Source organism: Furipterus horrens, unplaced genomic scaffold (genome assembly GCF_987537825.1).
Source record: "Furipterus horrens unplaced genomic scaffold, mFurHor1.1.pri manual_scaffold_2, whole genome shotgun sequence".
Taxonomy (NCBI): domain Eukaryota; kingdom Metazoa; phylum Chordata; class Mammalia; order Chiroptera; family Furipteridae; genus Furipterus; species Furipterus horrens.
The window spans coordinates 145691199-145718000 of record NW_028327172.1 but is presented as its reverse complement, the minus strand read 5'-3'; the positions used below and the strand labels follow the sequence as shown (position 1 = coordinate 145718000).

Here is a 26802-nt window from a genome sequence, read left to right as displayed (position 1 = left end):
TATTAGTTATTGTCTTTGATTACATTTACCTTAGGTCATGGAGAAAAAATCTTTTTCACACATCTAGATTATACAAAAATTTATTTTGTATTTCCCTAGTTTGTGTATGGTTTTACTTTGAATCTGATCCACCTGAAGTTTAGTTTTACATGTGTATGGTGTGAGGTATGGGTCTAATTTTATCTTTTTTCCCCCAAATAACTAACTAGTTGTCCAGACACTTCTTTTTAAGAAGTCAATTTTTGCCTAGTGATTTGAGAAGCTCTTTATTATTTACTCAATTTTTGTGCACTTGGATATATTGCTAGACTTTTGATTCTATTCCACTAGTCTGAACTGTCCATATTGACTATGGAAGTGTTGCATTATACTGTTTTGTTAATAAGGGCTTTATTCTATTTATACTAGTAGAGCTACTATTCAGCCTACTTCATTATTTGTCTTTTTCAATATTTAAGTAGCTAGCTCCATGTTTGTTTTTTCATATGAACTTTAATATCATATTGTTTTCTGTTAAGTATAGATTAAACTAGGGTAAACTAAATTTTTATGAAGTTCACTCAGCTATCCAGAAAAAGAATTCTCTTTCTATTTGTTCAAGTATTTCAAGATTGTTTTTTAATCATATAGGTTTGCTTTTTATTTTATTAAATTTACTCCTTAATATTTTATCTTTTAATTTTTATTGTGAATAGACTATTCTCTTCTATTTTCTCCTCTAGTTTTGTTTGTGTATTATACTATTGCTGAATGCTACCTTACCTACTGAATCATTTTTAATTCTTGAGTTAATTTTTATAATAAACTCTTTAGGGTTTTCCAGGTATACTGTCATGATAATTTTACTTCTTTTCTAATTCTTACGCTGTTTTGGGGGGACAGAAGTCAAATTGTATTGCCTAGTATCTCCCACATGATACTATATTATTATCAGTGAAAACCATGGTCAAAATAGAAATGCCTTTTGTGATTCACTATTGAGATGCTGAATTTAGAGAAAATAAATTAATATTTTATCATATTAAGAAAGTATTAAATACTTTCCAATTCATATTTTCCTTAGTGCTTAAAAAATCAGAAGTGAATATTGAATTTTGTCAAAAACCTTTCTTGAACTCTGGAGACAATCACAATAGGTTTCCATGTTTCTTTGCTTCTAGAAGTCTAATGCTAGAGTAATCCTTTGTTCTTATTATTTGCCCTTTTTCCTTAGAAACTATGAGAATACTTTTTGTTATTTTAAAGTCTAATATTTTTACTAGGTTATGCCTTGGAGGTGCTAGTTTTGCGGCAAATTTCCTGGGTAACTATTTATCCTTTTATTATGTAAATTCAGATCTTCTCATTTCTCAAAATGTTTTATTGGATTATAGTTTTAAACCTTAGTTGTAGTCCATTTTTTTGTTTTCCTCTTTAGAGACTCCAATGTTCCTTATCTTCCACTTCAACTTTGACTCTTACTTTCTCTCATTTTAATTCCCTTGATTATTTTCTTGCCTTTGTTCAAAACCCCTTAATAAATTTAATTACACTCTATTTTCCCTTGGGAGAACTGTAATTTTTGTCTTTCTGATTTGTTTCATACCTTTCCTGTTTCAAATCAATTTTTATTTGATTTGTAACTGTTCTGTTGTTTATTTGCATTTAGACTTTGAATTTCTCAATTAAGGCTCTGTCTGACTCCTAAATGCTTTTTCTGACAATATTTAATTTAGTTTGGAGTGAGGGTCTTGGAGTACTTTCTTTCTTGCTTTATGTTTCTTTGTTTGGTGGGTGGAAGTAGAGTGTTTATAAGCTAAATTGTATTTTAAATAGTGGCTTTGTACAAATGGAAATTGTGTTTGTCTCTTAATATCACGTCTAGGGTTGCGGATTTAAGGGCATTTACAAGATAGCTCATTTGAAGTGTTGTCTCTTGTCATTGGAGCAATGTAGAGTTTCATTAATGGATAACATTATATTTTATTTTTTGGTGGCTATTCTGTCCTACGAACTAGAGCAATTACTTTTCAGTATAATGAACACATTATATGCTCACTCAATATACTTCTTGCTGCCTACATAGAAAGTGCTGATACTTTTCCTAGATATATCAGGACTTTCCACTTGTACTCATTCATTTTTCATTCAGGATATTATTTCTCTTATAATGTCCAATATGTGTTAGATAGTAGTCATGAAAGGTATGGAAAACATGACCTTTATTTTCTAGGACAATAGTCTTCAAAACTTTTGTCCATACACTCTCCAAAAGTTTTTGAAAACTTTGTAGTTCCTTTAATATGAAGTTAAAATTATTATTTTTTTGTTAACATTAAGCAATTATAAACTCTTACACATTTTAAATGTAGACTTTGAAATGTAAATACCAGTGTGCTTGAATATATATCATCTTCCAACAAATAATACATAAAGTAGTTCGAATTTTTATTTTTTGAAGTAGTTTGTCTTTAGTAGTTAGAAATATTAATTGTTCCTTCTCTTCCTGAAACTAATATTTTGATTTGCCTTTTCATCAGATTACTGTCCAAATATATATTTATACTTTAAAGCCTTGAATTATGTCTTTCTGCAACAAAATAAGAACAATAATTTATTTTTAAATTTTCAATGACCAAAATTGTCTGAAAGTTATCTTTACAAATAAAACTAGTAAAAATTGGGTAAAATAAATTTTGATAGTCACAAATAATAAAATTTTATTAGAAATGTAATTCTTAAGATAGGATAGATTTTCATAAAACTTTTAAAAAATCAAAGTAGTTTTTAATAAACTAATACTTATAAAATATATAACAAGGTGGTGGAAGCATAGAGGAACCCAGAAAAAAGAAAAAGCCATTCTGTCTCTGGTTGTCTGGGAGAAAATGCTATTCATATGGTATCTAAAAGATTAAAAGGCATCCTTTGGGCAAATAAGGTAGACCTGGGAAACTCTAGGCAGAAGAAACAGTGTGTGCAAATCCTGGGAAAAGAGAAAAATGTGGTTTGTCTAGGCAACAGGTCTTTTTTTCACATGATAAATTTGTGATGCTTATTAGAAATCTATAAGAAAACCCAAGCTTGATGGGATCATGTAGTAATCAAGGGTAGGCAGAAAAGAGAATTACAAACTCTGAGGACTGCAGCACTCAATATTTGAACATCAGGGGAAAGAGATGGGAGGAGGAAAGGAGGGTGAAAAGCATGGCCAGTGATACCCCTGAAATCATGTAAAGAGAAAAAGTGAATCACTGTCAATGCTGCCACCTTGAGAAGGTGAGAGAAGAGAAATTACCATTTTTATTGCTTTTTTAATTCTGAGTTAAAGTGACTTTCTCGTCTATGGGCTTCCTAAACATGGTATTTAAAATTTCCAAGAGGTGTTCTTTTTCCCTTGTCATTACTCTGTTTTTGATTTCTTCTTTTATTAGATTACAGTTGGATAAATTGGCTGAGCAAAAGCATCTAGAATTTTATTAGGTTTTTCTTTTTAGTCAAATACCTCACTACATTGTCAATGTATTCAATGGATATAAGGTAATAACATATATAACTATATATGTATTTCAATTTCATGTTGTTTCCTATTTCTCCATTTTAGCCTTGCTGACTTGATTTTCTTTTCTTTCTTGTAACCTCTTTCCTTCCCTGCATATTAATTTGGAATTTATATTTCATAGCTCAGTCTATTTTTTCTAACAAACATGTTGATATATCAAAATAACATAATAATCAAGCCTCCTTAGCTGAGGGACAATTTCCCTCCTTTGGCACATGCTTTGCTCCTTCAGCCCTCCAATAAACATGCCAAGCTGCAGTGTTTCTCAAGTTAATGGAAAAACATGTTTCACCTAGAAGTTTTTACTCTTGTGGAAAATGATATACTCCTTGGCACACAAATGACCTCCATATAAAGTCTCTCATGTTGGGGATTACAGGTAAAATGTTTAGGTCCTTTCTCAAGGCACCTTGGATCCCAAGAGGAAATCCAAAGGCTTTGGTGGTAGGCCTCCTTAGGGAACCAGCAAAATCTTGTATTCATAATGACCTGGATGGGAGGTGGGCTTTGCTCTGCTGTCATGACAAAGAAAAATGAGCTCCCACTTGGGAATGAGAGAGTATGGCCAGATGGAAAGCCAGCAGCTTTCCAGAGTGCCTTTTCGGAACTCTAAAACTCTGTGTTCTAAAGCCGTCTTCATTTAACCTTAAGTCCAATAATGAATTACCGCATGTGACAAATGAACTGGACACTAAATTTACTTGGAAATAAATTTGACATTAAGTAGACTTAGAAATAATTTACATGATTATTTGGCATTTCAGTAAGACATGCTATGTTTAAAATAAAGAATTGTGCAAGGATAAGTCAAAGGGTGGATACTGCAGGATTATTTGTGAAAGCAAATATTTAAAAACTAAACAACCATTAATAGGATAAATGGGGTAAATTAAATGATAAAACTCCCATACATTAAATGTTGAATATTACACAGCATAAAAACAAACAATAAAATAAAACCAATGGCTACCATTCCTATAATATCTTGTTGAGCACTTCACATATATTAACTCCATTAAATCTCACAACTACCCGATGAGGTAGGCGATGTTATTTTCCCTATTATACCAAAAAAAGAAGCTGAAACACGCAGGTTAAGGACTTTCCCAAACTACCCAGTCTAGTGGTAGATCCTAGAATCATGTGTACCAACATAGAAGAACTGCATGATATTTCATAAAGAGAGAAAAAAAATAAACCCAAGGTACAAAGTAGATACATAAAGTATAATTCACATTTTTGTAAGAAACAAAGTATGCTTGTATGTATACATGTGTTTGTGAAAGGGAAAACTATATCAGTAAATATAGATCATACTACTAAAGAGTAGGATTTGGATGTTAGAATTTCTACTTTTTGTCTATTACTTTAGGGTATATTTAAAAAATTACTTCTTATTGAAGTAATATACTAATTGCAATTCACAATTTTAATGTAAAAAGTGTTTCTAAAGTCATTTTTTCACACCTATGTGTAGATAGCATTAATTCCAAACATTTTTTACTTTGATGGTAATTATGCTTAGATTATTAAAATATTGGTCCTGGCTGGTTTGGCTCAGTGGATTGAGCGTCGGCCTGCGAGCTAAGTGTCGCTGGTTCGATCTTCCAGTCAGGGCACATCAGAGAAGGAAAACTCTGACTCCAAAAAACCTCCGCTGCCTTGCGGCATACCTCTTCAGGGGAAAGGCTAAGGGAGTAAACCCCGACAGAAAATCCGGAGCCGGAGTCCCTAAGGCGGTTTGACGTTGTAGTCAACACCGGCAACTCCTGCGGCGCACCTGAAGCCAAGCTGTATTGACTCCGTCTTTCCCTTGGACCCTTCAGCTGCGAAGAGAGGGGGGGTCTGCTGCATGGGCAACAGCAGACCCTCCATATCACCCTGCTCAGGCTCTGTAGCTTCAGCTTCACTGGAGAGGACACTCCAGCGTCATCGCAAGATGTCGATTCAACACGGGAGGAGACAGATACCGTGTCACTCCCGAGTCGGACTGCACAGCCATTCTCGGCGGTGCAGATAGACTCTTAAGAAGCTACACCATCGTTTCTTGAGATGGACGGCTGCCGACGACGACGACGATTAAAATATTATTTACCATCAAAATTAATATGTTAAAATATTTGAAGAATTTTCCAGTTAGTGAATTCCTTTCTACATTTTGCTGCATTGATTTCTTTTCTTTAATCCATCCCCTCTCAAAAATCCTCACATCTTATCCCAATATTAGAGCTTTCTTGTTTGAGAGAAACAAATTTCAGGTGTCACCATCTGGATGTCAGTTTTTTAAGTTTAGTTGAGTACATATGGATGTTGCCAAGAACATACACCTCTTTGATTGCTCAGCTGAGACTAGCCACAGTCTGGGAGTTTTCTTCTATGACAGAGAGTTCAAAAACTCAAATGTTCTTACTGTAAACAGCTGATACTAAACCACATTATTCACTCCACTGACATCCAATACACATTATTTATGACATCATTCTGAGTTTGTTTCAGGAGATTTTTAAATTAATATTCTGCATCCCATCTTTCTTCCAAGTTATAGTATGACAAATTAATTTCCATGAAATGGGATACAGGGAAATGTACAATTTTGTTGAGATGTGAAATAAATTATGTAATAAATTTGAGAGATAGAACACTTTGAGAAACCCATTAATAATTCAGTTTCAACAATGTTAAATCAGTGTCTAAATATATCTCATCATAAATTTTGTTTGGATTTTTAAAATTTATTTTTCAAGAGAGGGGAAGGGAGAGAGAAAGAGAGGGAGTGAAACATCAATGTGAGAGAGAAAAACCAACTAGTTTCCTTTTGTATGCGTCCCGATAGGGACCGAACCCACAACCCAGGCAGGTGCCCTGACCAGAAATCCAACTGGTGACCTTTCACTTTGTGGAATGACGTCCAACTAACTGAGCCACACTGGTCAGGGCTCATCGTACACATTTTTCTTGTTTTAATTCATAGAGGTTTTTGCTTTTATTAGGGACAAAAAATATTTCCTAAAAATTAGTTTTGATTAGAAAAATATAAGGACTGAAGCAATTGTTAATCAGTATTTTCCAGATACTGCTGTATGTTTTCTTATGACTTGAGTATCAACCTGCAATCAGTCCTCTAATAAGCAAAGTAATATGTCCATTGGTGTGTTAGGTTAAAAAGTCATAGACACAAATGTAATGGAATATGCATCACTTCTTTTAGAAGTTATGAAACTGCTTTGCTCAATTCCCTAAAAGATAAGAGGGGAAAAAGTACAGCAATCTCTGATATATAATGCAAATAATTCTCAAAAGATATCACAAGGCCTATTTTTATTCACTTTTGTTTAAAAATACTTTAAGTATGCAAAGGTATTTTTGATCTGTATCTTAACTTTTAGCTATTCATAAACATCTACTGCATAAACAAGAAATAGCTTTAGTTATGAATTAACTTAATCCTTTGTTGTTAGAAAAAAAGTATGGAATTCATAATTAAAAGGGAGAAAAGGAAACACAGACATTAAGTTAATCTGAAATAGGATAATACCCACATAAAACTCTTTTTATAATGTGTTATAAATATTAAAAACAAGAAGTAATGAGTATTATTAAAACTATATAGTCCATGTCATATAAAACGCTGAAAGACATACAATCATGTTAAATAATTGATATTTATCTAAAATGCACTCATGTCTTCCTTTCTTTTATTCAGTCAGATACACATAAATAATGCCATTACCCAACATTTTTACCTTAATAACCACATATTCATGGATGTTCTATTCGATCAGCCTCAAGAATATAAGTAAGCCAACTGCAATAAGTGTTAAATAAAATAGACAATACTCCTTACCGACACATAGGGCCATTTTTCTCCACCACACAAGTTCCACCATTTCTGCAATAAGCTATTGGACACTCTAAAAAGAAGCATCACAGAAAACCACAGTTAATTATAAATATTATTAGGAAGAAGATGGTCATATATCACTCTCTGTTAGTCACTGTATTATATCTAATCACTGAGAGTACATTGTTTCCTAGTTGCTAAGTGTACATGAACTCTCCCAGGCTGCTTCCCTGTCACCCCCATACTTGCTCAGCAGCCCTCGCTGTCCTAGATGCATTCATTCCTTTCACATGCCTCAGCTGCGGACCAGAAAAGAAGACTTTCTCCTCCTCTGTGTGAGGAAATGTGGTATGCTTTTCCTGCGATATATTTTCCATCTTGCCTACCCTTACTCCTCCCTATTTAACTAATTACAATAGGCAGCAGGGTGCTCAAGATAAGAGTAAAGAGCTCTCCTCCTCAGGTACTAGGGGCAGGCAGGTTCAATGGAATAGAGTAGATATAAAATTTTCTTCATAAACAAGAAATTAACTGGTTTGATTAAAAATAGCTCACTAATATGATAAAGCATAAATAGATACAATCCTTGTTAGATAAGTCATTTTGTGGTTATTTTTGGTCTGAAGTAGAGTTTTAGTATCCCTTAAGTAAGAGTTTTATTTTAATAAAACACCAGTAGAGTGTCTGATACTCCAAAGTACCAAATATGTACAGCTGCACCTTTTTTCTGGGGTCAATAATTACTTTGATAGTAGTGAGTAACACATATACTAGCTTTACATAAGAATGATTCTGTGGGAATCTAAATATGTACATTCTTGCACTGAATAATGGAGCACCATGTAAAGGAGAGTGAGACTGGCCAGAACAAGAGGTGAATCCTGGTATTTTATAGTTTCTGCCCTCCAGCCAGGTTCTTTCTCCATAAAATGGAACGACACAGTACATAGTATTTTTGTCTTTAATTTACTCAGAAAAATTTGGAGCAGAGGGTAGATAACATAGAGAAGGGGATGGATATGACTATCTAGTAATGAAGAGACTAAATATATCTCCAATAGAACAGTAGATCATTCCCTAGACAGGAAATAGGAATCAATGGGGTTGATTTTAGAATTAGCACAGGTTCCTAGACTCTGTAGCTCCACTGATATCTTACTGCCTTGGAGCCTCTTGTATTGATTATTATAACCATGTCTCTGGAGGTCAATGCAATTCATGACTGACTTTGTAGAAAGATCATTCCTGGAAGATTTCAAGTATGATCCCACTGGGATGTGAACACATATAAACTGGAAAAGTGATCAATTTAAAAACAAAAGTAAATTTTAAGCTTAAATGTAAATGATATGCAATTAAGCACCTATCTTTGTTGTTGTTGTCATTTCTCTCAATGCGTATAGAGGCTAAGGAAGTGACAGCTAGTATGGGGTGGACTGTTGGGAAGACTTATAATCACCTGAGTCCTGGTTTTCCCCCCATGATTCCTGCTCAGTTAAGTGGTGTGACCTTGGACTAGGCGCTTTAAGTATAAGGTTCTTCATGTTTAACGTGCGGATTAGATCACCTTCCTTATAGGGCTCCTGGGAGGATAAATTAAATTTATTTATAACATTTTTGCACTAGTGAATGGTATGCATAAATTAATAAATAATTGTTCTCATTCATCCCTCTATTTGGGGGGTTCTTTGAATTTTGCATGCAATCTAATTTCCATTACTATTGCACTCCCCAACTTTTCATCTTTTTTTCTTTCTCCCCTTCTATCATTATGATCACCAGCACCATTGCCATTTACTGAAGACCAGCTCTATGTCATAATCTGTCCTAAGAGTTTTATGGGTGTTACCTCATTTAATCCTCATAACATTATGTGTTACATCCCTTACTTATCCTTTATTACAGAGCCAGAAGCTGGTTAATCATGTAATGCTCAAGTTAACAGCAAAGAAGCAGCAGATATTTAACTGAATTCTGGTCCTCTAACTCCAAAGCCTCTCTATTTAAAAATGCCAAATGATCCACTATTCAGTTCAAAAATTCTATAACCCCTTGCAGTTCTTGATACTATAGGATCATGAACCCCTTTGAATCATGTGCCATGGATTAAATATCCATATACACAATAAATAGCAGAGTAGTTTCAGGGGCTGCCTGGATACTAAGAGTCCACCAGACAGCATGTGCAAAAAACCGAGTTCTCAGTTGGCATAGACTATTCTCTTTATCTTGAAATCCCAGCACAGGGACTGCAGAAAAGATTGATTAACTGTAGCTCAGAAACTTGAAATAGCTCCAGAGTACTTGCATGCGAAGTTTTTGTTTTGTTTTCATTTGGTTTTTATTTAGCTATATTATCATTATTAACAGTATATTAAATTCTATCCATAATATTTCATCCTTTAAATTTATATTTTAATGCCTTTCCTAATTCACCTTCAGATAGATGATTATCATAATCACCATTGCATAACCTTTATTAACCTCTACTACTGCAAATGACTGGAAAAAGATTTTCAACTTAAATTAAGTCAGATAAATTCTGTTCAATGATTTTCTGTTCCATAAGCAGGCAAACTTGAAAAAAATATGTCTTTCTAATGACACTTGGGAACAGCATTCACTGAAAAATACTTAACCTGCAACACCCATGCATTGCTTGAGCTTGATGTTCTTGTTAATGACTTAAACCTCGAGGTGAAGGGAGACCAGCTGCTCACCATCTGTTGTGTGACCACTGGGAGAATTATAGGATGCTGGAAGGACTGGGCTCATAGAAGTCTGTCTGCTGCCTTTAAAGTAGTATGATGCTCAGAAGAAACAGGAAGGTGTAATGTGCATTGGCAAATCTTAGCATGGAAAAGGCACTCTTAGAAACAAAAGCATTGATTTTAATATATTTGAGTGACAAACTAAAAAGCAAATAAAATATAGGGTACACATAATATTACATAAAGTGGATTTGATTTCTGAAAACTGTTTTGCTAGTCTTTATGTTACTATCACCCAGAGGCTGTGGCAATATGACCAGTATGTTGTAAGTGAACTATAAATGAATTGGTGAGTGATAAAAATAAATGAGGACACGAAAACATGTTCTATATTATTACCTACAGGGTGTCTGTCACTCAGTATGAATGGTAGGTCTTTTGTTTTTCTGAACATATTTTAAAAGATAGAATATGTCAAAGCAGACAATAAACCACAGCATGTTTTAATATATTTGTTCTCATATAGAACAACCCTAAAGAAAAATCTCACCTTTATGTGGATAAATTTGGGTACTGGACATAAGTACTGTGTCTTAATAGTTTCAAAAAAATGGAACTATCTCATTAGTTATCTTTCTAACTCTCTGAAAGGATAGCAAAATGATTTATTTTGGGGTTTCTAACCTGAAGTATGTGAAACACCTTGTAGAGAAATAATGCCAACGAGCATTTATCTTTGCCTATTTTGTGGAACCAGATTTCCTCACTTCTTGATTTTCCTTTGTATTCATAAAATTCAGTGTTGTATGAGTATTCATTTTCAGCAGCACAAAAAATAAGATTTCCTGTACTATGGTTTGGTTACAATTATCATACTGTTGTCACTAACAAGGTCCTTTTTTCTTGAAAGATACACAAATATATTCTTACAAGGATACAAATAATATAGTTTTAATATGAATTATATGTGATTTATCTAGAAAATATGAGTGAATATACCTTTTATCTCCAATTTATATAATCTTTTAGTTGTGACAGATTTATATCACACCTATTTGTTATTTATATATCTCCTTCATGAAATAAAAATTCAGTTACTCAGAGAGATGTTAAAATGGACTACACTAAGTTAAACATATTAAAGCAGTTTTGATAAAAGTACAACCATAAATATACATTAACAGCTTTTATAAATGTTCCAGGGTCAGAGAAAAGAAAAATGTCTAAAAGTTAGTCTAAAGTTTAATAAATTAACATTTAAATAAAACTAGATCATAAAAATAGGGATCTCTTGTGAAGAAGTGGAAGAAAAGTACAAAATTAAAAAATAACATGTTAGATTGTACAGGGTTTGCTTATTACATAAACTAAGCAATTTATATCAAATTATTAAATATTTATAATCTTAAATTATATTACAGTAAATTAAAATTAAATGTTTGATTTTTCTTTATTTTCAAACATTATTTATATAAAATAAGCATGAGTTTGTTACATTATATATCAGTAATATTTAAATGTCAACATTCTTCCTGTCCCCAAACCAATAATAAAAGTGGAATTATTTCATGCTTGTTATTATTTGAATTTCAAGTTTTAATATTATTGCCTGTAATATTGTTATTGCCTGCAGGTTAAGCTAGTGTCTTGCATTGTGAAGACTATTTGAATGGGCATGGGGTACCTGAGCAGCTGGACTCGTCGAGCTGGAAGTGCATGCAGTTGGCAACACCATCGCAGCGCTTGTGAGCTGGGACACAGCTGTCCGAGGAGGTGCACAGCAAAGCTCCGTCAGAACAGCTGACATTGGCTGGGGGAAAAAAACAAACATCATCATCTTTTTTTCAATAAATATTTTTCTAATGACTATTGGTGGGAATGCAGACTGGTGCAGCCACTATGGAAAACAGTATGGAATTTCCTCAAAAAACTAAAAATGGAACTGCCTTTTGAACCAGCGATTCCACTGCTAGGATTATACCCAAAAAATCCTAAAACCCTAACTCAAAAGAACTTATGCACCCCTATGTTCATAACAGCCCTGTTTACAATAGCTAAGTGCTGGAAACAGCCTAAGTGCCCATCTGTAGATGAGTGGATCAAAAAACTGTGGTACAGTTACACAATGGAGTACTATGTAGCAGAAAGAAAGAAGGAACTCCTGCCATTTGCGACAACATGGATGGAACTGGAGAGAATTATGCTTAGTGAAATAAGCCAGGCAAAGAAAGCAAAATACCATATGATATCACCCAATACAGGAAACTAAAGAGCAACACAAACAAACGAAATAAATAGGCAAAGACTAGAATAGTAGTCAGTAGGGGGGAGGGGGGAGGGAGAGAAGGGGGATAAGTAAGGGAAGGGTCTAGTCAAGGAACATATATGAATGACTCATGGACATGGACAACGGGGAGGGATATAATTGTGGGAGAAGGGATGGGCTGGGAGGGGGGAGCAATGGGGGAAAAATGGGACAACTGTAATTGAATAACCAAAAAATAAAATTTAAAAAATAAAAAATAAAAAAAAAGAAATATGAATCCATCCATATTTTTTCACCCGATTTCCAGTGAGATTGATAGTTTGTTTTCAGGTTGACTGTACAATGAAGACCTGTAACCTACAAGTGGTATCAATTCTCAATTATGGCCCAAATAGCATTAATGGACATAAAAATATACCTATATAAGATATTGATGGTTTGAATTTATTGAAAGTTTTGCTTTTTCTTTTTTATAGAAAGTTTTCAGTTTGGACAGTTAATAATTGGCCTTTTACTTTATGAATTTGAAAACTAAAATCATGGTTTTTTTGTGGCATTTTAAATAGTATAACATTAAAGTTAATGGATGTTTATCAATTTTCTTTTAAAAGTAGGTGGCAAATAAATAATGAATGCAGTTAATATTTATTGACATGCATACAGCAAAGGACATTTTACCAAATATAGGAAAACAAATTGAACCATTACTCTTTTTCTCTTTTAATATTAATATATATGTACAACAAAGAAAATTTCCAAAATCAGTCTGAAGAAGCTATATATAAAATTTATAGGAAAATGAGATTTAAAAATGTTTCCTTGGACAATATCTACTTTTACCACATTCGCTTTCAAACATTATGGTTTAATGTCTATAAAAATATTTATTTCAATATGTCATCATCCTAGAGGCTGATACTCTTTCTTACCTAAATGAGCTAAGTAACACAGAGCATTGCATGATTTTTAGCTCATTCATTAGGTGGATGATGCATTAAAGATAAATAATTCATGAATGTTTCATTGGTGCTAGTTCCCTAAAGCAAAATTCCTCTTATAGATTTTAACTGCTGCATAAAAAATAGACCCCTAAATAAAACGTTTATGACTACAGAAGTGTTTCCACTCAGTGTTAAATTAAAAACTCATGTATGCAGCAGATCAACATTTCTCACAGCAGAACAGCCATGGTCTTTAGGGCTGTGATAATCAAGACTATAAAATGTTAAGGTACAAATAAACCTATCACAGAGCAGGGCAATATTTACTCTGTCCTGGAATTCAACCCCATCAGTACTCTTATTGAAATATCTGAGCAGTTTAAATAATTTTAAATAAAACTATAAAAATAAGTTAATGGGAAAAGGACAATAATATTGTAATTTATTGTGTGTATTATGCACTTTAGCACATTAATTCATTAAATCTTCCAATACCTCTGATTTTAATGTTGAATAAACTAAGGAACACTTTTGTAAGAAGGGGAGATGCCACATGCAGAAGATGATCTTTACACTATCACTAAGAAATAGCATAAAATGTTGAGGTTATAAGTAACATATTTAAAGGCTGATAATAAAAATACTGATAATAAGTGTTGACCTACAAATCTTATAAGCATGACCCATCCTAAGTATTCGGAAGTGGCACTGAACTGCATAGGACACATCAAATGCTACTGTAATAAATTAAAGTTAGAAATTAGGTAAATTATCCTCTTCCCTATCTGTGTTTGCACAACTGTGTCTATCATTGATGGATAGCTCCCATTGCCTCTTTTGAGTTATTCTCTACCTTCTCTCCCTGCTCTAGGCACTGGGAGGCTAAATTATAAAGACACATTAACAATCTTCTTTGCCCTTTGGATTTTGATTAGGTTTGGCTTTTGTGAAGGTTTGGCCTAATGGATAGTACAAGCAGGACAGTAACACAAGGGAAGAGCCTGTGAGGTCACCCTTTAACCAAATACTGCAACAATTCCTTCTTACACCCGTTGGTCTATGGTTAATACAAGCCCCTATTCTTACAAGCCTGTTTGGTTTCATTTTGTATACTATTTCCTTAATAAATAACCCCTTTATTTAAATACTCTCAAATTATTCAGTATCAATGTGCCATCTACTTCTTTACAGATTATTAACTGATATAATATTTAATTAAATCTTAAACTCTCCTTGGTAAATAGATTGCTATCAGTGAGAAGAATGTTCTTAGTTTTGTGCTATTTTTCTGGAATTCTTATTTTTTTCATTTTTTAAGGGAAAGGGGTTATTTTTGGTAAAGTATCACTTCAGTTCATTAAAACACCATGTTTCCAATGGCAAGACAATGTTAAATACACATTATTTTAAATGTTGAACTCATCACACATTTGTTTAAACATTCTGATCACTACAGCATTTATTTTTGCAAGAATAGGAAGTCTTCAAATATCAATTGTTATTGATTTTCCTGCTTAAAATTGTAAACATCTCAGAATCCTATTCCTACAACATTTAAACATGTGCAAGCCTCTCAAAACAAACAAACTTCTTATTTTGTTCTACATCCCACTAAATGTCAACTTCTTGAAAAAGTTGTCTGTAATTGATTTTTCTTTGTCATTTCCCATTTTCTCTACAAAAGATTAATTTCACAAATTCTCTCCTATTCCACAGCAAGTTCTCTCTCCAAGATCACCAGAAACCACCTTTTGCTTTACCCAGCCTGTGTTTCTTAGGCCTCATCTCTCAGAAACATTCCGACTTGTGAACCATCTGATATTAAGATTTTCTACCTTTAAGATCATTGATCTCTTTTTGTTGTTCTGTGGCGTCTAAGACCACACCGCAGCGTCACTCAGTGTTTGGTTTTCTTAACTGTCTTTCAGCTGTTCCTTAGGATTCTGTCTGTCACCTTCTCATTCACTTCTTTTTTTTTAGACACAAGAATACACACTGTATTTATCCATTTGATTCTGTTCTTTAAATTATACGTATGTGCTTCATATACTCTGATAGTATATTTTCCAATTATAACACTTCTGAGGGTTCATTCTTACAATATCTGTGGAATATAATACTTCTACCTAAAAATATAATATCTACAAAGGTCATTAATGATTGTTGAATACCTATTATGATCTGGTTACTTAATACATATATCATTATCTTAATACTGAGAGTAACTCTGAATTTGTTAGCGTTGTTACAAACTGAAGATTAGAAAATTGAGGCTTAGAAAGGTAAAATAACCTTGCCCAAGACTCAAATCTATTTGGGTGCAGGGTCCTTGCTGTTTGAACACAATCATGTTGTGGATAATTCCAGTCTTTTATTTTTATTTTTAAATATATATTATTTTATTTTACTGTTGTTCAATTACAGTTTTCTAATTTTTCCTTTGTTGCTCTCCCCTGCCCTGCCCACACCCCCACCCTGCTCCCACCATCATTTTACTATTTTTTAAAATCTCATCTACACCCACAATTTCAATCATCATGTGCTGATGGCCATGTATCTTTATAGATCTTGCTTTATTTCTTTCCTGAGATCCAGATATCTAAACATATTCTGAACACTTCTTTGTGGATGTGCCACATATAACGCAAATGCAACATGTTTAAAAATGAAGCCACAACCTTACCCTAAGAGGTCCTTCTCCTCCTATTTTCCGAAGTGTGGGAAATGGCAGATTAGCTGTCCTGTAGCCCAAATCAAACTTGCAAACTCTTTGTGATTACTTTCTCTTCCTTTTCACTTGAATGTGTCTTAAATCTACTCCTATCTTTACCTCACACCATTATTTAATCAACTACAGCTAGTTATTTTTCAACTACAATGTCTCCTAACCAGGCCTCCTTTCTCACTACGGTTGTGTAGCCCTGGCACAGCTTGGGAGGACTCTTCAGGATCTAGTCCCTGCTTACCTTTCTAGACTGACTTCCACATTTCTCACCACGAACTACTTTAGTTATAGGAAACATGCTTCAAAGAACCTTTTCTCTATTTTTGCAGCATTCTTCACTGGGATTAGACACCTCTATTTGCCCAATGAATACTGTCTTTCCAAATATGGCCCCTTTTAAAGCTTACAGACTCCACAGTTAGAGAGTAGCCCATAAATTTAATAACCCTGTATTTATCTCTGTTGCAGAACTTGTCACCTGAAATTTCCAACTATCACCAATCTCCTTCAGTAATATATATCTATGAACTGAGCAGGTACAATGCTGTATTCATCTGTTTCATCAATGCCCAATATAATATGTGGCATAAATTGTGTTCCTATTGCAAGTTTGTAAATGAACGAATGAATGAATGAATGTGAATTTACAAAATACCATTCTAAACCAGTAGGTGAGTCCAGATAAAGACTATTATCCCTTCAATATTTTGGTAAATTGCCATCATTGCTTTTATTCTATAATTTTGCTCTAGCATTTTGTCCATTGTTCATTTTTGCACAATTTACCCTATAGAATCAGAACTCAATTAAATATTTCAAGAATGGATAGAAGCAATTATTCCATAATACCAATCTACCCTACTGTGGACTTATTTCCCTTTAGGAGCAGAACTTCATATACTGCTACCTTGTCGAACACCAAATTTCAACAAATATCTAAAAGTATAAGGATACAGTGTAGTATTTTCTAAGCTTCTCTTTAAATAGCATTGCTATTTAAAGTAAAACATCACATGATTATATTGAACTTAACATGATTTCTACCAGCCAAGTTACATTAATGCCCTGATGGAAACAGGGATAAGGAATCTGGCAGGACTTCTCGTCTTTATTTACTTCTATTTGTTTACCTTGCCTCTAACAAAATATTATAAAATTTGAAAAGTCAGCTTTATTACAGAAAGAATATACCTGTACTAAGTAATAGTGAGATAGAAAACCAATCTTTAAGTCTAAGCTGGGAAAATTAGTTCACTGATTTAAGGTTGAAATTTTTTTTTTTTTAAATTTTAAAGTTAAGGCTGAAACTTTTAAACATCCAAAGGCTGTCTCCCTTTTCCAATAGTTAGCATAGTTCCAGATGCCCACACTAAATAGGGCACTGATATTGTCTTATACTTTTTTCAGGGTTCCCCTTTCACTGTTATACCCAAATTGCTTTTTTCTATTTTAAAAAAGGTGGTCATTAATATATGGCTTATGGAGCTCTATCACTGCAGCCCTTGCCAAAATATAATACAGTTTAATATAAAATAAAACCAAGCAAAGCAAACAAGTACTTACATAGAATGTTAATGGTGCTTTGATTCTACCTTGACTCTATGCCCACCTTAAAGTTTTGTGTAATTACTTAACTCAAACTATCTCTTCCCTATCTGTCATAGACTAATTATAATAAAATCAGAAGGTGCTACATAAGGGGCTGGGGATTTTGCATGTATTCTCTCAAATCCTCACAGCCCTGTAAGGTAGGTTATATGGATGGTGAGACTGACTCAAATAACATTTCCAAGTCTGCACAGGTAGTGACAAGGATGAGATTCAAACCTATATCTTGAGGGTTTACATGAACTCATTAATGACATAATATTTACCCAGGTAGTTGTCCAGGTCCAGCTCCTAATTATTATACATATATTCATTGAAATGAATATTTGCCCATAGAGCTTTGCTTGAGCATCTTCATGAACATTTATGAAGGGAAGACATGATAATTACATGTCTTCAATCCAATGCCACAAACATTTGTTAAAAAGATAAGCAATACATAATACCATCCCATATGAGTGACTCAGATGTAAGTAAGAGAGGAAATCAGATCTGTTTAACAGAGATCAGTGTGGCTACACAAACAGAATGCTTCTAGAAATGCTTAGCAAGGGCTACATGCTTTGTTTAGCAACACAACACAAACAACTATGTTATTGATGATACGATCATGATATGAGTCTAGAGAACTTTGTTTTATCTGTCAGGCTCTCTCTATCATTCCCTAACAGCACTTCTTCCCTGGCACACTGAGTTAGTGAAAGAACTCACAGCAGCTGGCTTCATCTTCATTAAAGTGGCAGTCGGGCGCTCCATCACAGAGCAGGAGGGATGGGACACACTCGTGGGTGGAGCACTGGAACTCCGTTTTCCTGCAGAGCCCAGACGGGGGGCTGAGAGAACAGTACATTTCATCTGATCCGTCTAAGCAATCCTCATGTCCGTTACATTTCCTAGAGAGAGGGATACACTGCATCGCGTAGACACAAGAGAACTGATATTCCTCACAAGGTGGTGGCTGTGTAGTGACAAGACCTAAAAAGAAAGTAAGTCAAGTCATTTTTGGCATTAGGAGAGTTATTTCTCTGTCTAGTGTTGAAATATTGTAGGATGTATTTATTCTTTGATAAACATGAAACATTTTGGTAATTTAAGTAAATCAACTTCCAATTAGGAATAATATGAATTCTATAAAACATACAAATGTTTGTTATTAGAGAAAATCCGTTATCTTAATCTCAGGAACAACGTTTTTAAAAGGGGCATCATTGTCGTGAAAAATGGTACTTTCAAATTAAGAAAAATTTTTTTGATTCGTGGTGCTGAAATACGACTACAAAATCAGATTTTCCTGGAGAGTAAAGATACTTTAAACAGTAAGTTAGGTAGCTTGGAAAGGTGCACTAACAATGTTAGAAATGAAGGGAATTGTTCTTGTAGCAGTATACAGCTCATTGACGGTCTCTTAGTGGTCTCCACTTGGGGAATTTGGCTCCTCTGACCATGGTCAGTGATGAGTCACAGAAGCAGAGTTCTGCACTGGTTTTGTTGCCCTGCACTTGGCCTTGGGTCTTGAGTCCAGTTCAAGAGCCATGTGCTTCTATATCTAAAGTGCAGGTAAATCATAGTTTAAGCCAGGATACTGCACTAGCAGGAATCTTAAAAACAATGTGTTCAAACCTACCCAGATGTTCTTATGGATGAGGATACTGAGGTGCATAAAATCTGAGTGTCCAAAGATAAACTGCCAATTTGATAAACTTTTATCACATGAAAGTATTGTGCAGTAAATGCTTAAGTCAACTCTAAGTCAAAACTTAAAGCATGACCAAAGAATCTATATTCACATAGAAGTCCTATATATTCATATATTTTTTCTAGAGAGTGGAACTAAATATACAGGGCTGTTCTAATTTGCTGGAATATTAGTGGAACTATTCTTATTTTTCACATTGTTTCTGTGACAGTTGTTGATGAGCTCATCAGTATATTAAGGGGAAAAATTGTAATAAGGATCAGTTCAGAAGTAGTTTATTTTGCGTTACTTACATTTTAAACTAATTTTATTTATAAATTATATGAGAATGATTTGTTTTATATATAAAGGTGGTGTTGTGAATTCATTTTAAAAATTAAATTTGAAAGTTCCTCTCACTCTCCACTTACCCAGTAGTGGTGATATATTCAGAATGTATTTAGATCCAAACTCTATGATGAAACTCTATGCATTTGAGATATATGTGGTGGCTTAAGAATCTTTGTTCATGGCAGCCAGAATGTTTAATTAGAGGAGGGGATAAACAGTTTGAGACATTAGTACCATGTTCATATCTAACTGCCTAATATCATAGTAGCATATATGGTTGGGCAAAAAGTTCCTTTAGTTTCTTCTGTAAAATAAAAGACAGTTTTTCATTTTCACAAATAACTTCATTGATTTGGATATTTTGAGTATTTTGGCTATCTCCCACATAGTATAATGTTGCTTATTCTCAATTAATGTCTCTAGTTGATCACTATCAACTTCAACTGTTCTACCTGACCATGAAGCATCATCCAGAGAGGAATTCCCAGCATGAAACTTCACAAACCACTTTTGACATGTTTGATCAGTTGCAGCAACTTCTGCATAGACTGCACAAACTTTTGTGTATGCAGGTGTTTCAGTTGTGTTTTTACCTGTCTTAAAATAATTAAGCACGATATGTGAAAAATGTTGCACATTTTTTTCCATTGATATTAAAATGGTTACACAAAAATTCACCAGTTTTGATAGGTTCTTCTTTTAAATGCATGCCGATATGACAGTTGTCACCATACAATCTAACAAAATTGTTTTGAATGAAGTTAAAGACAACTAAGCACTATTAGAGCCATCTTATGGAAAACAAACAAATTTTTTGGCCAACCCAATACAACTGAAGTGTTCCAATGTCAACATCCTAAATTAAAATTTAGAAAGTAAATTGGACTTTATATATATAATCTTTTGATATTTAACCGTGGTCAAACAGTTTCTCTTCATTCTTTTTGTTAGCTTAATCTCACATTTAAGAAATGGCAGACATCGTCAATTTTATTTTTTTCTAAAATATTTTATGCACTAAACACTTATCTTTAGGAACTCATTAAAAATTAAAAATCTTGGATAAACATTTTGCATGTGGTGAAAATATGGAACCAACTTTAATAACACTCCTATTACTTAGCTAAGACCTTTTCTGATAAAAACATGAGGGAAATAATTTTCTCTATTCCAAGACAAGCATAAATTCCTTATGCTTCTCATTATATTCCGAATGTATGTGTGTGCTCCTTTATATTTTTCCTATTATTTATATATATATATATAAACAAAATTCTCTCTTTTATTTGGAGATAACAATTTCATTAAATTTCAGAGCCATTTATATCAAAAATTACAACTCATTTATTCTAGGCCCTTCTTTACAAGTAAGCTGGTGATGTTGTACTACCTCTAGTGGATTCTGTCTTCCATCAAGATCAAAGTGCTCAGGAAGCTCAATTGATTGCATCACTGTCCCATACACCAAAATGTTGCAGGGTCAATTCCTGGTCAGGGCACATACCTGGGTTGCAGGTTTGGTCCCTGGTTGGGGCATGTATGGAAGGCAACTGATAGATATTTTCTCTCTCTCTCTCTCTCTCTCTCTCTCTCTCTCTCTCTCTCTCTCTCTGCCCACCCCTTTTCCTTTCTCCTCTCTCTCTAAAATCAATAAACATATCCTTGGGTAAGGATTTAAAAAAAAAGAAGATGAAGGTGTTCATTTCCCCAGCTATAAGACATTACCAGATGACAACTCATAGCTGAGTTCAGCTCCAGAAACTTCTCTCTAAAGTTACATGCCTCACAGGAACAGCTCCATTTATTGACTAGTGAATAGGAGATCAGATGATCCAACCCATATGCTTGAATTTGGGACGTCTAGGAGGGCCAGTGCAGCTCCAGACTTCCCATAACATCCACCAAGACCCTCTATTACTCCTGCATCACAGCACAACCCTCTCTGTGCCCCAGTCCCACTTCCTTCACTTCACAGGGCTTGTTCCTAGAAGAATTTCCAATAAACCTTCTACATGGAATCTCTGCCCCAGAGCCCATTTTCCCAGGAACCCAATCTAGGATACTATCCAAACATCAAAATGTATTTGTCTTAAATTAAACCTCCCCTGAATCACTTCTCAAATTTTCCACTGAAAGACTTCTAATGCAAGAAGAATATAAACTTGCACCCCTATAGGAGTCTAAGGAGGTTCTTAGCCAGCACCACCCCATAAGGTCAACAATTCTATTAAGTCTCTTGTTTTATCTAATGTCAGTTCTGTATACAAATGCTTTTTATATAAAAGCTTCCTCTAGTCCTAATTTCAAGTAAAATGCTTACTCCTGAAAGATGTACAATGTTAATATTTTGAATTAAAAGTATTCTGCTATACACTCTCTTTGAGAAGTTAAAAGGCTTCTAAAATTTTAATATCAATGTATTTATTCTTGAATGTCAGCCATGGAGTTACCTGATTATTATAGGTAATGTCTTTTTCATATATAAAAATGAGTATTAATCGTTCTTTTTTTAAACTGCAAAATCTTAATAAAATACATATTACTTAGTAAAATACATTTACTAAGTAAAATACATATTACTAGGTAAAAAAAGTCAACCTAAGGAGGCTACATATTGTCTGATTCTAACTACATAATATTCTAGAAAATGTAAAACTGTGGATAGAGTTTAAAAAAAATCAATGGTTGTCAAGAGCTGAGGGGAAGCAAGAGTTGAGTATGTAGAGCTAGGGGATTTTTAGAGGAGAGTCATTCTGTATGACATTGCAATGGTGGACACATGTCATGCTACAAACTGAATGTCTGTGTCTCCCCAAATTTCATATGTTGACACTTAATCCCCAATTTCATAATATTTAGAAATGGCCCCTTGGGAGGTGATTAGGTTGTGAGGGTGGAGCACTCATGATGGAATTAGTGACCTTGTAAACGTGGCTAGAGAAAGCTCCCTTGCTCCTTCTACCTTATCAAGACAGAGCAAGAAGGCATTGTCTACAAGGAAGCAGTTTCTCCCTGGACACAAAATCTGCCATCACCTTGATCTTGGACTTCCTAGCCTCCAAAACTGTGAGAAATGAATGTTTGAAGTTTATAAACCGCCCAGTCTGTTTATAAGTCTGAACAGATTAGACATGCCATTATACATTTGTCAAAACTCATAGAACTTACAACACCAAGAGTGAACCCTAATGTAAACTGTGGACTTTGGATGATAGTGATGCGTCAGGGTTGGTTCATCCATTGTAATAAATATACCACTCTGGCAGGGGATCTTGATCATGAGAGGTGCTGTGGGTGTGGAGGGAGATAGGTATATAGGAATGCTCTAAAATTTGCATATAGTTAGCTGTGAAATGAAAACTTCTCTAAGAAATAATGTATATGTATATATAAAGTATATATATTTATATGAAGTATATATAAAGTATATATATTTATATGAAGTATATATAAAGTATATATATATATATATATATATATATATATATATATATATATATAAACTCTCAGCATCATTATCCCTCAGAACCTACATTCTAGCCTGTACTGCATGCTTTATCATTTCTTTTTGAAATTTCTAGTTTCTAGTTTCTCCAAATTCCTTTTGAAGTCCAACATTTAAAATACAAGATACTTAACTAAAATGTAATGTCAATTGGTCAAGCATATTGGTCCACTTATTACCATGCCCAGTGAGCTGCTTAGTCAAGTTGTTTAAAAGCAAGGGAATTAAGATGCAAGGTCACTGAATCCACAGGGAAATGGTATCAGGTCAATCCTAACCCTAGTTAGCTTCCTTGGAAATGCATGCTGTTCACTACGTGAAAGAGTTACTCTGTGGGACAGCATATAGCGATTTGTACAAAACTAAAACCTACATCAGGAAAGCAAATTGAAATAGTACGTTCAGTACTGAGAGTGTGATTTTCATATACCCCAAAGAGTACTGTAAGACCAGAAAGAAAGAAAGGAAGGAAGAGAGAGAAGGAATTAGGAAACATCGGTTACTATGACAGAGGAAAAGAGAGGAGGAAAGAAAGACACTCCAAGAAAATGCAGATTCATTTGATAACATGATTTATTATTTAAAGCTCTTGGTTTCTCTTGTTGTTGTTGTTGTTGTTTTTCATTTTTGTTAAGTCTACATTTCTTATGCTGTATCTGATTAAGGGTATTGTGTAGACTTGGTGCTAGGGCAGGAAGAAGAGAGTGCTAAGAAAGCTTAGTACATTTACACACACACACAGACACTTTAATATATTATATCATATTAGATTTAGGGGAATGTTTCTCAAATGGATCACAAGTCTCAAGTGTATGGAGATCAACAGTGAAGTGTATCTCATGTAGTTTGTAATTGATTTATTCTTTGTATATCGGAGCTGATTCAAGGCTGTACCAACAATAAAATTATGCTGACTCCCTAGTATCCCACAAAATATGCTTCTCCGGTGCAAAATATGGATGTGAATTTATAGCTATCATCTAAAAATTGCTGGAAGTCATCGCTTTCTTGCCCATATTGCACAAGTTGCATGACAAGTGCATGAGCATTAGCTTTCTGTATTTCAAGAGAAAATTAATTAAGAAATGCTGAGTTAGAGTTTAGGGGGTTTCTACTGCAACTTAGTTTTGGGGACAGTGATTCTGAAACCAAAAGGAAATCCCACAATCAAAGCTATGCCAGTACCATCAAGAAGTTTAGCTGTGTCACAGCTACAGCATCTTCACCAAGTCTTTCCCCTTTCCAGAGCTGTGACTTCATATTGTACTTGGACAGTCCAAGTCAGAGTTGGAAAGATTTTAACCTCCATTTGAGAATACAGTTTCATCCTAATGCCAATAGAGTTAATGGCTCAAGGTATGTGTTCAATAAATACTTCTTAACTCTTTAAGTGCCATGCATAATTCAAAATTTGGATCAACATGAGAAAAAGTTATATCAATATATAACCTGAGGTAAAAAAAAAAAAAAAAGAGAATAAAATATAAAATACAAATTTTTCCATTGTTATTTACATTTATAGCCATCAAAAAAAAAAAAGAGTTGCTGGGAGCAACGCTGGCACTTTTGGGAAAATTTGTCAGCTTCGCTCACAGCAATGTTAGCACTCAAAGGGTTAAACTGACAAATAATAAAGCAATGGTTAGAATAGTTTAACTTTTAAAACATTATTTCTATTTATTAGCTCTTTCTTTGTCACGTGCTTTATTTGAATAGTTCATTTTTTAAAAAATTTCATTAGGGTAGCCAAAATAAATAAAATAAAGAGTGCATTGACTAATTGACTATATCCATTGATTTAATAAACCACAGTAGAGGACAGATCAGAAAAATAGAAACTGTAAAGCTCTTTAAAAAATAACCTCTCACTCTGGCCAGGTAGCTAACTTGTTTAGAGCATTGTCCCATACACTAAAGGGTTGTGAGTTTGATTCCTGGTCAGGGCATATATTTAGGTTGAGGGTCATCCCTGGTTAGGGCACATACAGGAGGCAACCAGTCAATGTTTCTCACATCAATATTTTTCACTGTCTCTTCCTCTCCCTTTTGCTCTCTCAAAAATCAATAGACATATCCTCAGGTAAGGATAAAAAACTAACTTTCTAATACATTTGAATATAAATATATAACTTACTAACAAAAGTTATTCATTCATGTAGATGCTATGGGTTTTTACCAATTGTTTTAGAAGTTTTAACAGATTTTACATAAAGAACTTTTGCAAACAAGGCTATATATAAATATGTAAAAATAAATCTCCCTTTTTTGTGGTATGATAAACTTTAGGAGAGAGAAAAAGAATATATTCCAGGGGGAAAAAACCCACCCGAGCTAAAGGAGTTTAGGAACTGACATTATTAACTAACTTTTACATGCCCCATAACCAAAAAATTCCTCTGATTACCACATTCTACTTCATTTTGTACTACACAGCCAGTTACAATTTCTGACACTGGCTATTTCTTTGTCCTCATACAGAACGTTGAATTTCACTGTTCACTTAGCTTTGGCAGCAGTTGAAATGGCGTTCTTAGAGCAATAAAAATTACTTCATACTGAGAATTCAGAGTGCAATGCAATGAAACATTCTCATGAATTTCATATAAATCCAATAAAAACCTAAAGTTCCCTAGGACAGTCTGATAGATTTTTATCTTTATGATTAATATGTTTAGTGAAAGCAAAATGGATTGCCTGTGTTGAAAAGAAAAATACGTGCAAGGATGTTCAGTTTTAATGAGGAGAAATTAAGCTCTTGCCAAATATTGTCATACTCAATGATATAAATGGTAAAAGGTTCATTGTAAAGTATGATATATCAGCTATAAGCTGGTAACTGTTTGTTTCTGGCAGACATTTTATTAAAAAAATGCAAAAATATTACAAAAAATCTATGAGGGGAAAGATTGTCATCTTTAAGTGCAATTCCCAAGAATTCCTGGTTTGAGGTTACTTTGAATTATAATTTTATATTTATCTTTTCTTAAGTTTCTTTATAAAGTAAAATAAAATATTCATTTATATTTTAATTTAAAAATAGTCACTCTAAGGTGGAGTCCTAAGAGAATCATTTTAATCTTCTTATTTGATTTCAATATCTGGTAGTGTAAATATTCCTGGAAAGATGATGGAATGTAACCTCTGGAAAAAGATCAACAGAAGAGAACTGTGCGGAGCATGTGGAGTATATGAATCAGGAGGGCTTGGCAGGCTTGTCAGAAAGGTTAGGCAAAACAGAAGAGTCAAAAGTCCGATAGAAGGGACAAAGTAAGGGAAATCTAAAAGTTTTCAGATGTTGAATCCAATACAGAAGCTGTTAAGTATCTGAGAACAAATACCAAATAGAAAGTGATAATAATTTTCAAAGTGAATAGTTGCAGCTAGTCAAGGCTAAAAAGCTACAAAAAAATATAGGAGAGAGCTGACAGATTCAAAATTTATGTAGATATAATACAGGCACTTATGCATGTATATGTGTACCTTTGTGCAAATACTGCGTGCATGCATGTTTGCATGTGTGCTCATGTGAGTACACACACAGCTCATTTAAAATTATGCAACTCCTTACTAGTGATAGAAAGGCTGGGGGAGAGAAGCTGGACAGTGTATGGTGGGCAACACAGGTGAGAGAAAACATG

The 26802-nt window shown here is 33.9% G+C and overlaps 1 protein-coding gene across 1 annotated transcript in view; it reads right to left on the bottom strand.

Annotated features, from left to right (window-relative positions):
• MALRD1 (MAM and LDL receptor class A domain containing 1) overlaps window positions 1-26802 on the bottom strand; it is a 622346-nt gene that overhangs the window by 96516 nt on the left and 499028 nt on the right. Inside the window, 3 exon segments of the mRNA XM_090268028.1 lie at window positions 7386-7452; window positions 11778-11903; window positions 18345-18608. Coding sequence (XP_090124154.1) covers window positions 7386-7452; window positions 11778-11903; window positions 18345-18608 — 457 coding nt within the window.